We start from the raw sequence: 14,275 nt of genomic DNA, 5'->3' as shown, positions 1-14,275 counted from the left end.
GCATAATATTCTTTCCTGCTACAAAGTGTGCACATTGTTTTGTTTTATTATTATTATTATTATCATCATTATTATTATTTTTACATTCTAAGATGTTGCAGAGCGTTTGGGAGAGGGGAAGGGGGTGGGAAGGAGGAAGGAGGGGACATGGATGAGGCTGTGGCACCCCCCTCATTCTGGCAGGGGGGCCCAGGGGACTTCTGGCAGCAGCTAGGTCATGGCTGGGCTGGACGTGGATGTTGCGGGGCATGGCTGAGGCCTCGGTCCCGCATTATCCTGGCTTGGGAGCCTGGATGGCTTCTGGTCCTTCTAGGTTTTATAGGTGTTGTTTCGTGGTGTTAGATCTTGACTGGTTAATATAAGAACTTTGTCTCTGATCTGTGGGTGTTTTGTTTTTTCTTTCAGTTCTATGTTGGATTACACTCTGTTCCCACCACTTAAACTCTGCACTGGTACTAATTTGTCTTTTGCTTACTTCTAAAATCGGGGAACTTCCTGTGGGGACCAGCACTTGAGCCCTATAGTTGAGCTAAATTGCTGCTTTGCTGCTGATTCTCTGGGGAAGGCTTTTTGTGCAGTTCCAGTTTTAATTGTTGACCTTCTATGCACTTCTGGGTCTTGTGAGATCTGGTGCACCTGGGTTGTGTGTAAACTCTGGTCTGGCCTGAGACTTTTCAGCAAACTGCACCCCCTGCAGTTCTATATTCCTGACCAGTCTCCACTGAGTGGGCCTGTGCTGACTGGAGGGCAGATCAGCTGTCCTTGCTGTGCCCCAGTGTTCCCCTGGTGGGCCAGTCTCCCCCACTGCTGGCACTCCAAACACTTTCCAGGGGACAGGCCATGTGCCGGTCCCTTGTGATGACTCACTGGCCTCTGAGTGGCTCCTTTTTTCAGTTGTCTGTGGCCCCTTGCTCCTGTGTGGATCCGCAAGAACCCTGTTAGTGATCTGGCTGGCCTGGGGGCCACCAAGGCCCTCTTGTCCCCTGTAGCCTCCAAGCGACTTCATAGGAAGGGCACAGCTGTGGCTTTTGCCAGCTCTTGCTCCGTGTGCTCACCAGCTCCAGCTTGGAAGCAGCTGGGGCTTGAAATGACATCATGGCTTCTGCCTTCATGAACTCCATAGGTATCTCTTCCTCTTCACCTGAGTTCTACCCAGAAGTGTGAACTTTGACCAGACTATCATGTTTCTGCTCCTACCAGCTGTACAGTTTTTATATGATCACTCCATTTCCCTTCTGCCCTATAGGTATAAATGAGTTTAATGAATATATTCACTGGACATCTAAATGCTGAAAAGGACTGCTTACCACACATGAAAATATAGTTCCATAATCTTGACAGGAAGCAGAACCCTTACACAATAATCCTTTTACTGGTGATTTAACACAGCTGCAGGTAACACAATTGATTTTGTGCTGTGTGGGTTAAACATTATTACAATTTTGTGTGTTCGGCTTTGAAGCAAATATGGCAGAATGTTACTATTTTAAAAATTCTGGATGGTAGGTACATGTATAATTGTTTTATTATTTTTTTCACTTTCTTGTTTGTTGAAATGTTTTTCATAATTTTTGAAAGTATTATATACTAGAGAAAAAAGAATCAAACATATTTGTTTAGGTTAAAGACTGGGTAAGGTTGGGGAGAGGAAATGGCTGTGCCCTATACCTGGTAAGCGTGGAGATTTTCAAGACATTTCTGTTAAGCAGAAACACCTTAACTTAGTTTTGATTACTTCCAGATGAAAACTATTTTTTATAGATAGGAGAGGCAGTTATTTATGATAATATTTTTGCATGTGATTTATTCACAGGGGTCAGCACTGTGGCAAGCAATGGAAATTTCTGTTTGCAAGACTCTGCATGTGCACCTCCAACCTAGGTGTCAGCTGTGTGAAATCATATGCAACCAGTCTGTTTGCTCCCTACAAGCTACAAATCTGACAGGGTCCGTCAGATTGCTGGATTGCCAGTGGGAAGCATCAGAGTCCCAAGCCTAAGGTTCTAGTTGTAGAAAAACCTGCAGACAATCAGTGTGTATGGCCAGATTTTTGCAGATATCTCAAGATACCTTAGTTGAAGAAATCCTGTGTGTGTGTTTATATATGTGTATGTATGTCAGTCACTTTTCAATTTTTTTGTTAAAGGGTGACTTTCTGATCTGTTTGACATAGATCTTGGGCTCTGTTATGCTGCCTGGGTTGATACAGACTAGAACTCAGGATGCTACCAACTTATGTTTTTTAGGTCAAGGGCATATTTCTGGGTGTGTGCAGGTATAATGCTGAAAGGAATTTTCACTTTTTAGAAGACTCACTGATCCAAAAGACTCTTGAGGCAAGGGATGCACAAGTGTAAGGGTGAGAGGGGAGGGGTATGATTGTGCTTCAGTTACTTTTCTCACACTCCTGGAGCATATGGTGCATGATATATGAGCATGCACACATCTAGGAGAGCTTGGATGTCAGGCAGGGCTTTGGGACACAGTGCTGATAGGTGCAGCAGTGGCCTCATCTTTTCTTTCTGCCACCACATCAACCACGTGAAACACATTCCCATCTTTCACATCTCTCATTGCGTGTAGCAATTCTTAACTGGGCGTAGGGGTGTAATTGGGGGCAGAATTCTTCCCCTTCGAGATTGCATCTCCACTTACCCTGCCTGCAGTTTTAGAACCACCAATCTAGAATAAAGAGCAGTGGTCTAGAAGTCTCGAGTCCCAGGTTTGGGTGTCATTTCTGCCATTAGTGGTTCTTAGCCTAGGCCTGACACCTAGTAGGTGATGAGTAGGATTTGTGGAGTGTTGAGTGAATTAACCAGCTGTGTAATCTTAGGCAAGCCACTTAATCTCTTTGGCTTCAGTTTCTTCATCTGAGGAATGAGGGAAATGGATTAGGTGACCTCTAAGGCCCTTTTCAATTGTAAAATTATATGATTCTGTGATTGGACCTTCACCTCGGAGGAAGATTAATTTGACAGGCATGTGAAAGATGGGTGAGTGAGAACCAACAGAAGGAAAATATGCCTTTTTCTGAATTAGTCTAATATTTCCTTCTCTACTGGTATTTTTGAGATCCCTTATTTGCATTGGGTTTTTCCCTATACTTTAGTTATGGCAGTTGTTGTCATTCTCTAAGAAGATTGTAAACTCTTTAAGGACTGGAACCATGACTATTTCCCCCTATTTCTGTGTGCCTCAAAATATAAGATATAATAATGCCTTACAGCAGTGCCAGGAAGTTCATACAGTGTTTTCACATAGCTCATTTAATTTGTGAGGGAGGCACTATTTCCACTTTTTACTGCAGAAGAAGCTGGATGTTAGAGAGGTGAAGTGACTGAGTGTCATGGCTGATAAGTTGCTGAACTGCAAATTGAGCTCAGATGACCAGTCCCCTGGCATGAGTCACCAGTTGTTAAGGCATTCTAGTTAGCTGACTTCAAGATTGTGCTCTAGGAAAGCCCAGAGATGAACATGAACACCGCTTCAGAGCAGCCATTGGCTTGGCCACCGGAAGTTTCTTCTTTCTGTTCTTGATTCTTTTGTTTCTGGCCTGATGTAAGTTCCTTCAACTTATCATTTTATTGGTCTCATTTTTCATGTCTCATTAAGTACAACAGTTTTCCTCCAGGGCTACACACTCATCTGCCAAAGATTACACCCTGAATAATAGCTTGCTCAGTTTGTATGGTGCTTCTTCCTTTTGCTGTACATCTTTAGCTTTAGCAGTGGCAGTGTATATGTGCATACGAGGGTACTTCAAAAAATTTGTGGAAAAAGATTATGTGAATCTTTCCACGAAGTTTTGAAGTATGCATGTGTGGTGTGTGTGAGTGTGTTTAAAATATTCTTGTTCTTTAAATCATTCATTCTTATCTGTAGCAGATGATGGTGACCTGATCTTTGTCAGTATTCGTAATGTTTTAGAGAAGGGGAAGATTTGAGAATTCTTAAGGAGGTGTAATCCACAGGTCCTGGTAGTTGGCTGTCACCATATTTTACCATCACACAGAGCAAAGGAGGAGAAATGAATTTGAGAGGAGAAATGATGCATTCTATTTTGGATATGCCGAGTTTTTTTGTGTATTTTTGGATGTTGCATGGAGAGATACCATAAAGGTAGTTGGATAATAGATTTATAGCTCTGGGGCAGCACCAAGACTGAGGTAAGGATTTGGAATTATCATTCAGGGAGAGAATGAGAAGATGGTGGAGGATGGGACATTAACATTGAAGGGACAGGCAGACAGAGAAAGAGGAGTGTTTGGAAAGACAGAGAAAGGACAGCTAGGGAACTGGGGAAGACAGGAAGAAGGTTTCACAGAAGCCAGGGGAAAGGCACTTTATTAAAGCCAGACTTGTAAATTCTGCACTCATTCATTCATTCATTCATTCAACAGATACTATCTGTGCATCCCCTAGACACTGTGTTGGTGCTGAAGAGAAGAACAGTGAACAAGGCAAGATGGAGGGTGGGATCTAGAACTTATTGTCTAGTGGGTGAACCAGACATTAGAATAATAACCATATGATTATGTTTGTGTAAAATATAGCATAGAAAGTACAAAACTGGAGGTTAGGAGAGCAAACAGGAAAGGGGCTTACCTTAGGCTGGCCACCCTCAACCACCTCTCCCAGCCTCACAAAAAAGACCCACCCAGTACCCAGAGCATACTTGGAGTCAGTCAGGTGGAGGCAGAGTGAGTGTGACAGGAAATTTGTGAGCAGGGGGAAAAGCTCACTCCCCCATGATGCCACAGCCACCAGGAGCTCAGCTCCTTTGAGGAACTGAGGGAAGGCAGGAGGTGGTAACTTGTGAGCGGAGAAAAGAGTGGGAGAGATGAGGGTGGGGAGGCAGGCAGGAGCAGGCCTTGGTCATGCTGAGGATTTGAATTTTGTTTTAAGAATAAGGGGAAGAAAATAGGTTTTTTAAACATGGGAGTGACATGATCAGATTTCATATAAGGATGACTGGCTCCTGTGCAGATGGCGAGCATGAACGGAGAGGCCAGCTGGGAGCATGCACAGACCAGACCTTCAGGGGAGGGCTGAGTGCTGTGGGCAGGGTTGTCACTGGAGAAGGTAGTAGGCAACATTGATTCAGTTGTAGATTTAGTTCAGATCTGCTGTTGAGACTGTGATTTGGGGTATATTCTTTACTTTTCTAAGCCTCAGTTTCCTTGTCTGTAAAATAATAGGGGATAATTGTAGTCCCTACATCAAGGGTTGTTTTGAGCATAGAATGAGATAACATATGTAAAACACCAAGCATGTCCTGGTAGATAGTAAATGTTATTATTGTCCTGGTCTGTTTTCTGCTACTTTAACAAAATATCACAGACTGGGTAATTTATAATGAACAGACATTTATTTCTCACAGTTCTGGAGGCTGGGAAGTTCAAGATCAAGGGGCCTCGTGTGGCCAGGAACTTTTTGCTGCGTCACCCATGGTGGAGGGCAAAGAGAAGCAAGAAATCTAACTCTCTGCCTCAAGCCCTTTAGTAATGGCATTAATCCACTCATGAAGGTGGAGCCCTCATGACCTAAACACCTCCCATTAGGCCCACCTCCCAACACTTCTGCACTGGGGATTAAGTTTCCCACACATGCATTTGGGGGAACATGTTCAAACCTTAGCAGCTGTGAGTTATTGTCCCTCTCTTACAGTTGAGGAAACAGATTACAGAAGGCCAAACAAGTAGTTTATGGATTTGAACTCAGAGCTCTGTCTCCACAGCTCATATTCTCTTCTCGTCCAGGCTACCTCTTGGTGTGGAGGTAAAATGTCCAGCCCTCTCATTTCTCCTCCTAAGTCTGTGGGACGGACTTTGGTTCAGTGCCCAGAGAAGGATTAGAAGCAAGCTAAAAGTGATGTCCTTACTGATTCCTGGACCAGCCTGTTTAAGTATTCCCCATCCTGTAGCTGATAGGGGGAGACATTCTAGGAGTTAAATGTGTGGAAGTCCCTTTGGAATTCTCTGGACACCCACAGCTTCACCCAGATCTGGAATTTCAGATAAAAGTAAAGAAGAGGCCTGCTGTCTAAGAAATCTTCTGCTGCTTAGGAGGGAGGGGCTGCTTCTGGGTTCCTGGGAAACACAATCCCTGCCACCCTTACAGAGACCCTGAGTGGTGTTACCAACCTCAAAGCCTGAGAAAACAGGTGGCATTCATCCTCATTCGAGAGCATCCCTGTGGTAGAGGGTACACAATACCAATGACAGTTACTGTTTCTGATGCCCTTTGACAATGAGTGATCTCTGGACTTCTACATCCTTTAATCGCATCTGGTCCTTAGAGTGCACGTACACCCATACATTTGTTGGCACAGGCTGAGGGACATTAATATGAAGCTGAAGAACACAAATAGTCCTGAGCTGGCATTTTGGCTTTAGAGCCCTCCAGGAGCAATAACTCAGATTGTCCTGTCACGGTACATTAGGAAGCTGTATCCTATAAAATATATACTTCAGTAGCACCAGCCTTCTGCACCTCTGCCACCAGGACACGTTAAATGTTCAGTCGTGTGTTCCTTGTCGCCACTCTCTCAGCCAGCCGTGAAGAGTGTTCACTGTGTCACTTGAAGATTAATTGAAAGAACAAGAAGAAAAACTTTAGGCATGCCAATCTGTATCTCTGAACTTCTCACTTTGAATGGACATAACAAAAAAATAAATGTGTCAGTACTGAACAGCGATTACTAAAAATTTTTAAAAAATCTTTTCCAAGTGTCTAAGTTTATAGATTGTATTTCTTTTTGGCTAAGTTCTTGTGGCCTTATTTATCTTTCCCATGATTAATTTCTTCCATGCAGTCTGCGGGCCAATGTATTATTTATATAACTCTTTTTTGTGGATCCTTAAAAAGAAGTCTTACCACTTCAGGAAACTTTGCATGCTTCTACTGCCCACAGAAATAGGTTTATGTGTTAATATCAGCAGAAGTTATATTTTATATTTGACCTCACTAATGAGTGGTAATAGACTGAATCTGGCTCACACATAAGTGTCAAAATTTTCAAATTGACTATCATCAATTACAACTATGGAATTTCATATAAAATTTTAAATTTCTTGTTTCTCTCAAAAACCTGAATATTTAGCACCATTGAGCTCAAATTCTTGCCTGGCCATAACCAGCTGGTGCTGAGTAGTTTTTGCCCTTTTAGATGTGGAATAAGCTTTGCAGCTGCTGTAGTCTCTATTTCTCTTTGTTTTTTTTTAGTACATTCCCTGCTTTACTCATTTAAAGTTCCAGCAATGGTGCTTACAGATTGCTGGTGAGAGTATAATTTGGTGCAACTTAAATGAAGGGGAATTTGACAATATCTGTCGTATTGCAAATGCATATATCCTTTGACCAAGCAATTCGCTTCTAGAAACTTATTTTTATACTCCTATATTTGCAAAATGACATAAGAACAAGGTTATTCATTGAAGCATCATTTATGATAATGAATGATTGGAAACAATCTGCTCATAGAATGAGAACTGGTTAAAAAGAATATGGCAAATAATGAAAAACTGTGCAACTATAAAGAAAAGAATGTGAAAGCTGTCTATGAATGAATATGGAGAAATTCCAAGACATATCATTAAGTTAAAAGAAAGGCAAGGTACAAATCAGTGGATATAGTATGTTACCATTTATATTAAATATGTTTGCATACACATATTTGCTGGTATATGCATAAAACATCTCAGGAAGGAAGCACAAAGTCTAAAACATTGACTACCTCTGGGAGTGGAACCAAGTAGTTGGAAGACAGAAGTGGAAGGGCTGGTTTTCACCAATACCCTATTGTACTTTTTGGTTTTTAAACCTTATGATTGTATCACCTATTTTAGAAATTGAATTTCCTGTAGGCATTTGCATTTTTATGCAATATATACAATGAGCAATAAGGCATTATACTTACCAAATTTAAGATTTTTTATTTTAGTATTAAAAGCATTTTTAATAAAAGTTATCAAAGGCAGCCTGGGTCTTGAAACTGTTACTCTCAAGTTTTTATTATTTCCTCTGTAAAGTTGCACAAACATTTGTTTCTGGCCTTAAATTGTACATATCTTCAGCTTCCCTGAAATCAAGAGTAGCCTGTGCCATATCAATTAAGGTAAATGTGCTTTCAATTAAAGGTGTTAAGTATTAGTTTGGAAAGATTAATTCTTTATAAAAGGATGACCTTCAGTAGTTAGATCCAATTAGGCATTTTTCCAACTATATTTCATCTTGATGGGACAAGTCTACTGCTTACAATCAATCACTGTGATCTTTTCAAAGGCGAGTATTTTAGATTCAGACTCATAAAAGAATGACTTGACTAGGCAACCTCCATAACTTGAACCACAGTTGATGTAGATGGAGATTATGGGTGTTGGATATTACTTTTGTGGTATTAATATTTAAAGCCTCAGGATGTGCATGATGATATTCTGGGTACAGTTCTTATACCTCTCTTCTCATGGCCAAAGTAAAACAAACTAGTTTAAACAAGACTAGTCAAAAGAAAGAGAGGAAAGGAACAGTGACACAAATTAGTGGTGAATCAAATTTCTTTTTATTTTTTTTTCATTTGTCATTTCATTATTAAATATGTTATAAATGCTTGCTTTCCTAGCTGTCTTTTTTTAAAATTAAACTACTTTAGTTCTAATTTAACCTCTGCTCATGTGCAGCACCAAGACTTAATGGTGATCATTTTATGATAATATGCAAAATCTTGAGGAATATTGTTTTCTCTCAAAAATGAAAGGAAGTGAGCATTTTTATTTGTATTAGGTATTTCCAGTATAGAATCGTTGGTCCTCACCCTGCCACTCATTAAACTTATAAACTTGGTAAAGCCATTGAACATAGTCTTCTGAAAAATGGAAAACAAGTAATACTTCTTTGCATATCTCAAAGGTCGATTGTTGGAATCAAATGAGATTTTATATATAAATAAAGAATATATACAGTCATGTGCCGCATAGTGACATTTTGGTCAATAACAGAACATATATGACAGTGGTCCTATAAGATTATAATGGAGCTGAAAAATTCCTATTGTCTAGTGATGTTATAGCCATCATAACATCATAACACAATGCATTACTCATGTAGGAGCAATAGGCTATTCCATATAGCCTAGATGTGTAATGAGCTATACCATCTAGATTTGTGTAAGTACATACAGTATGATGTTCACACAATGATGAAATTGCCTAATGGTGCATTTCGCGGAACGTGTCCCTGTCATTAAGCAGTGCATGACTCTGTGTGTGTCTGTATGTATTTGTGTGTATATATATATATATATATGTGTGTGTGTGTGTGTGTGTGTGTGTGTGTGTATCAGTGTTACTTAAAATGTGGTCCAGTGACCCTAGAGGTCCTTGAGACACTTTCAGGGTGCCCATGAGATCAAAACCATTTTTATAATAATATTAAGAAATTATTTTCCTTTTCCATTCTTTCACACGTGTAGTGGAATTTTTCAGCAGCTGACTACATAACATATGACATTGCAACAGATTGCAGAAGAAATAAGAATCCAGCTATCTTAAGCCAGCTGTTACAGAAGTTTACAAAAATGTAAAACAATGCACTCTTTTCACTGATTTGTTTTTCTTTTGGAAAGGAAAGGAATTTTTCATAAAAAAATTTTACGCTAATGTGCAATGGGTTAATTATTGTCATTTTCAAATAATAAATATTCTTAAAATTTATGAGTTTTAGTTTCTAATATAGTAAATTTTGATCAATATATTCCACATAAATAAAAGCTCTTTGGAGGTGCTCAGTTCTCTTTAAGGATGTAAAAAATCCTAAAACCAAAAAGTGTGAGGACTGCTGATATATATGAAAGCACTATGTAAATGCGTGGTGACATTGGTAGTTGATTAAGAAACTTTAGGCAGTTTAAGCAGTGCAGCATGCATATACGGTCCTTCCTCTGCAGGCACTGATCATTAATGGCACACTGCACCTCCAGGGTAGGGTTGAGTAGTGTGGGGTCCGAGATGATCCTGGGCACTCTATAATTACCTGCAATTTCATGTGTAGGTCAAGTATCTACTTTTTTAGGGTGAGGGCCCCAATTCTCAGTTTTTAGATTCCCAGAAGCTTCTAAAAGAAGCACAGATATAGGATTTGCTGAAGTCCTCTGGTCTCATTCTAGCCCCGAGTAGTGGCAAAGTCAAAGTGGTGAAGTTCAAGGCTCAAGGTTCTCATATCTGGGCTTGGGTTTGGGCTTGGGTGTTTCTTGAGCTCTTGGCCCTTTACTTTTCCCCGTATCTCTGTAGAAAGGCATGAGACTTAGGCCAGGTTTTCTAGGCCCTGAGGTGAAGGGCTTTCTCTCACTAGGTACTGTGCCTTTTGCATCTTTCTGGGGCCTCCTGGCACTTAGTGTGATAGGATGTTGTAGGACATAAAGAGGCAAGACCAAAAAGGGCCCGGTGACTGGCATCATTATGGTTTGGGCAGTATTCCTAGAGAACAGGAAATATTACCAAGAGCTTTAGAGTACTGAATAGGATCTGCTCAGACTTTGCTGGCACCAGCAGAAGGATGTTCAGGGATGGGGACTCAGGCCATCTCTGTCTCTGTATTAGACACTCTGGGCGGGTGAGCTAATAGTTGAGTTCTTGTGGAAATTACTAGTTCATGTTTCCTACTGCAGTTTCTTAAGATGTTTTTATTAACTTTAATTGTAGCATCTGCTGAGAGTTACTTATGAGAATTTAAAACTATTCTAATTATAGCTTGCTTCCTCTTATTTCTCGAAATTAATATGAATGGAAACTTGTATCTTAGATATTTATTTGTTTCATATCTCCCTAGTGTCATTTAATTTTTGATTGGATATATATATATTTTATAGTTTTATGAAAGCACTTTGTATTTACTTAAAGTTTTATTTATTCAGTGGGCAATTGTGCAACATTCATAGGTCCCCTGTATTTAGATAAAATTTTAACATCAGAATACACACCTCGTTCTGGACGTTTTGTTGCATGATTTAATGTGCGGTGCAGTCTTAAACTCTGTCACTAAGACTATCTTTCCTCTTTGTTTTACTTTTTAAAATGATTTAATAAAATACCATTTTCCCAAGAAAAATATGAAAAATGCATTGGATATCATTTAATTTAGACTAAAGGCTTCTGAAAATTTTAATTATGAAATTATATTTAAGGCTGCCAATTTAGTGCCGATTTTATAAGATGAACATTTTGTTTTTGGAATTTTGTAATATAAGTATGTTTATATAAGGTAAATTCAATTAATAAAACAAATCTCTTCATTTATTATTGTTATAATAAATATTTGGAGGTAACCCCAAACTGTAGAATGCTATGTACATGTTAGTAGCATATTGTAAAAATTGTAATACATTGAGTTTGATTAAACTCTGCTTCATTAGATTTTAATGTGCTCTGTGTTATATATTTCAGAAACTCCAGAAAGGAACTCAATGATATACGATTTGAATTTACTCCAGGAAGAGGTAAGTTTTAATTGAAGTTATTATTTCATTGCCACAAGGAGCATTTCAGAAATTAATAACAAGCATGGGGTTCTAATTTGCTATCCAAAAATGTTTTGTCTAAAAACAAAGGAAGGAAGGAAGAAGGACTTTTAATAATTGTAAGGATCCAAACCAAACCACTGACTGCACGAATCCCAGTGATATATGTTGCACAGTATATATACGTATGTAAATTAGATACATTAGCTGAATCATGGAAATAAATCCTGGCAGGGTGGTTAAGGGCCTAGAGGAAATTGTGATGAGTGTAATGAGAAGCATACATAGTCCTAATGAGGGCTGAGCTGCAAACAGTGGTATCATACAAAAAGGAACATACTTTGTCTCTCTGTTCTCAGTTCAGCTTACATGAAACCTCTGTTGGGGAGTGTTTGTGGCCTCTGTTGGCTGCAGGCACCACGGGTAAGCTTGGAAGGAACAATGCCACTTGTGCAGCTGAATACAATTATAGTATTTTAAGTAGTTAATACACCTGCTTAAAGGCTAGACTGGTTGTTCCTTCAGCTCCTGGATGCCTGCATGTCCTAGAACTATGTAATGTTTTTGTTATTTCTTGCACCTGGCAAAGAGCCTGGCATGCAGGAAAACCTCAAGTAATCTTGGTTGATCAAGGGATAAATAGCATATGTGAACAGTCTCTGGAGACCACAAGACTAGCTGGTAAGAAAAAAATTAATATTTCTACTATATAGTCTATAACCAAAATAACCTAGCATAGTAAGAATCAGATGCCAGTGCTAGGACCGTAATTGTTTTCCTTGACCTCTGGTTTCAGACTTTTGTGTACATGAAAACATCCTCAATGTTTACATTGAATACCTTTCTACGGTACGATAGTCTCATATATTTAAACTTATTAATATATATAACCCAATAACATTGTGTATTTATTTTATATTAAAGCTCCATGAAAATTTTAATCTGATTAAATAAATTATATTTGCCAAAATTTTGAAAATCTGAGGTACAAAGACTTTCTAGTTTGATAGCTAGTCAGTCAGTAAACCTCTTTGACCCACCTGTTACTTTCACCTGCAAGAAGATACAAACTCAAATGCCTGCAGGAGCCAAAGCAAATGGTGAGCACTTCAGGAAACTGGAGAGTCCTGTCTAAATGTGTTCATGTTCATTGAAAAGAAAAAAAATTGCTATCAGCCAAATAAAATCCAAATAAAATATGTTCCTGGGCCACACGTGGTTATAGACTCACTGGTCCCTGATCTTTAGTCCTCTGTAAGTGCCAACATTTAATGATTGCCTGTATATTTGAGTTAAACTAAAATATGAAGTATCTTTTGAAAAATAAATGTACATAAGGCCCCAATGAATTTGCTAATTAATCTTTCTATCCTGGGATATTCATCTTTAACAATTTAGAGTTGGTCTAAAAAATTGTACAGCACCAGTTAGTGTTATCAAAAAGCTATCCATTTTGTCATAATATAAAAATATTGACTAGGCAATGCTGTGATAAAATCTAGTAATTATATAATAAATGTTTCAAGTACAGTAAGTAGAAAGCAGATTCTTATTTTAAGGTTGTTTCTTTTCATCTGATTGTGTAAAATTGACTATGGCAATGAAAATCAATTTTAATTTTGAGCAGTAACAAAGAAATGAATTTCTGGGTTAAGGATTTTTGCAGAGAGGACGGCCCTGTCAGCATTACTGGGCCATTTGCCCTGGCTTTGTCAGCCTCATTTGCCATGGTTAGATTAAGAGTCTCTGCTTTTGTTGCCTGGACAGAAACTGTAGCACTTGCTTCCTTGTGATAGCTGGCCTTTGCTGGGCAGCTGAGCACAGGCCTGTTACTAATAGAAGCACTATGTATATATCACCGTACCTCTGTGATGACTGATGTCGTCTGTATTTCACACATTGTCTGTGGTACATCTCTGTGTGCACATGGCATGTGCACCATGTTTTTTATGCTGTATGTACACATGACTGAGTATATATGGCATAAAATATGTAACATGAAGACATGAAATATTCTCTGCCTCATTTGAGGACAAGCCATTTGTGTTTAATGTGTTGCTGTGTGCTCTGGAAACCAGACATTAATATACAATTATTTAACCTGTTTAGACATCAGGAATGTTAAACACCTTAAAGAAAAATAGATTACTAACAACACATGAAATTACATTTATTTCACATTTCTGTTCTAAACTATTACTGATATCGTACATGCGTACCAAATGACCACTTAAGGGCAACATTTTCCCTTTTAGCCAGTGAGCATTACTCATTTACCCTTTGAAAATGACTTATCTGGTGCCAGGAGTCCTGAAAAGAGTAGGACATGCTGTACACTTTAATCATTTGGGAATGTCAATCACTTTGGTACTATTTTAGTGCTGGCCTTCAATGTGGCTTTGTTTGATTATTCCATTTTGATGATATAAAGATCATATAAAAATCATAAAGATCATATTGATACTTTAGAGATCATGCTAACACATCTAAATTCTTTCACAGATAATCAATCAATGGAAATATAGTAACTGCTTACTGTATGCCCAGCACTCACTAGATGTTATGCACTTTAAGAATGCTTTTTTTCCTGAAGATTTGGGTGGCATCCAGGAAGATGGGGATTATGAGCATGAATGTTCTAGCAGCTTCAGAAAGCCAAATCACATTCAGAGTAGAACCTGCCATTATGCTATCTTAGCTTCCATGATATGAGATCATTTTATCACAAAGAGACTTTTGTAAGGTGTGTTTGTACTTGGCATA

The 14,275-nt window shown here is 38.9% G+C and overlaps 1 protein-coding gene across 2 annotated transcripts in view; it reads left to right on the top strand.

Moving 5' to 3' along the window:
• The window catches only part of STK39 (serine/threonine kinase 39), a 265,729-nt gene that overhangs the window by 204,273 nt on the left and 47,181 nt on the right, over positions 1-14,275 (top strand). For both annotated transcript variants that reach the window (XM_063107085.1, XM_063107077.1), the window contains one exon: positions 11,439-11,491. In XM_063107085.1, coding sequence (XP_062963155.1) covers positions 11,439-11,491 — 53 coding nt within the window. The remainder of the gene's footprint in view (positions 1-11,438; positions 11,492-14,275) is intronic.

This window comes from Cynocephalus volans, chromosome 1 (assembly GCF_027409185.1).
Source record: "Cynocephalus volans isolate mCynVol1 chromosome 1, mCynVol1.pri, whole genome shotgun sequence".
NCBI classification, from domain to species: Eukaryota; Metazoa; Chordata; class Mammalia; order Dermoptera; family Cynocephalidae; genus Cynocephalus; species Cynocephalus volans.
The sequence above is the reverse complement of the archived record's forward strand: the minus strand, read 5'-3'. Positions and strand labels throughout refer to the sequence as shown.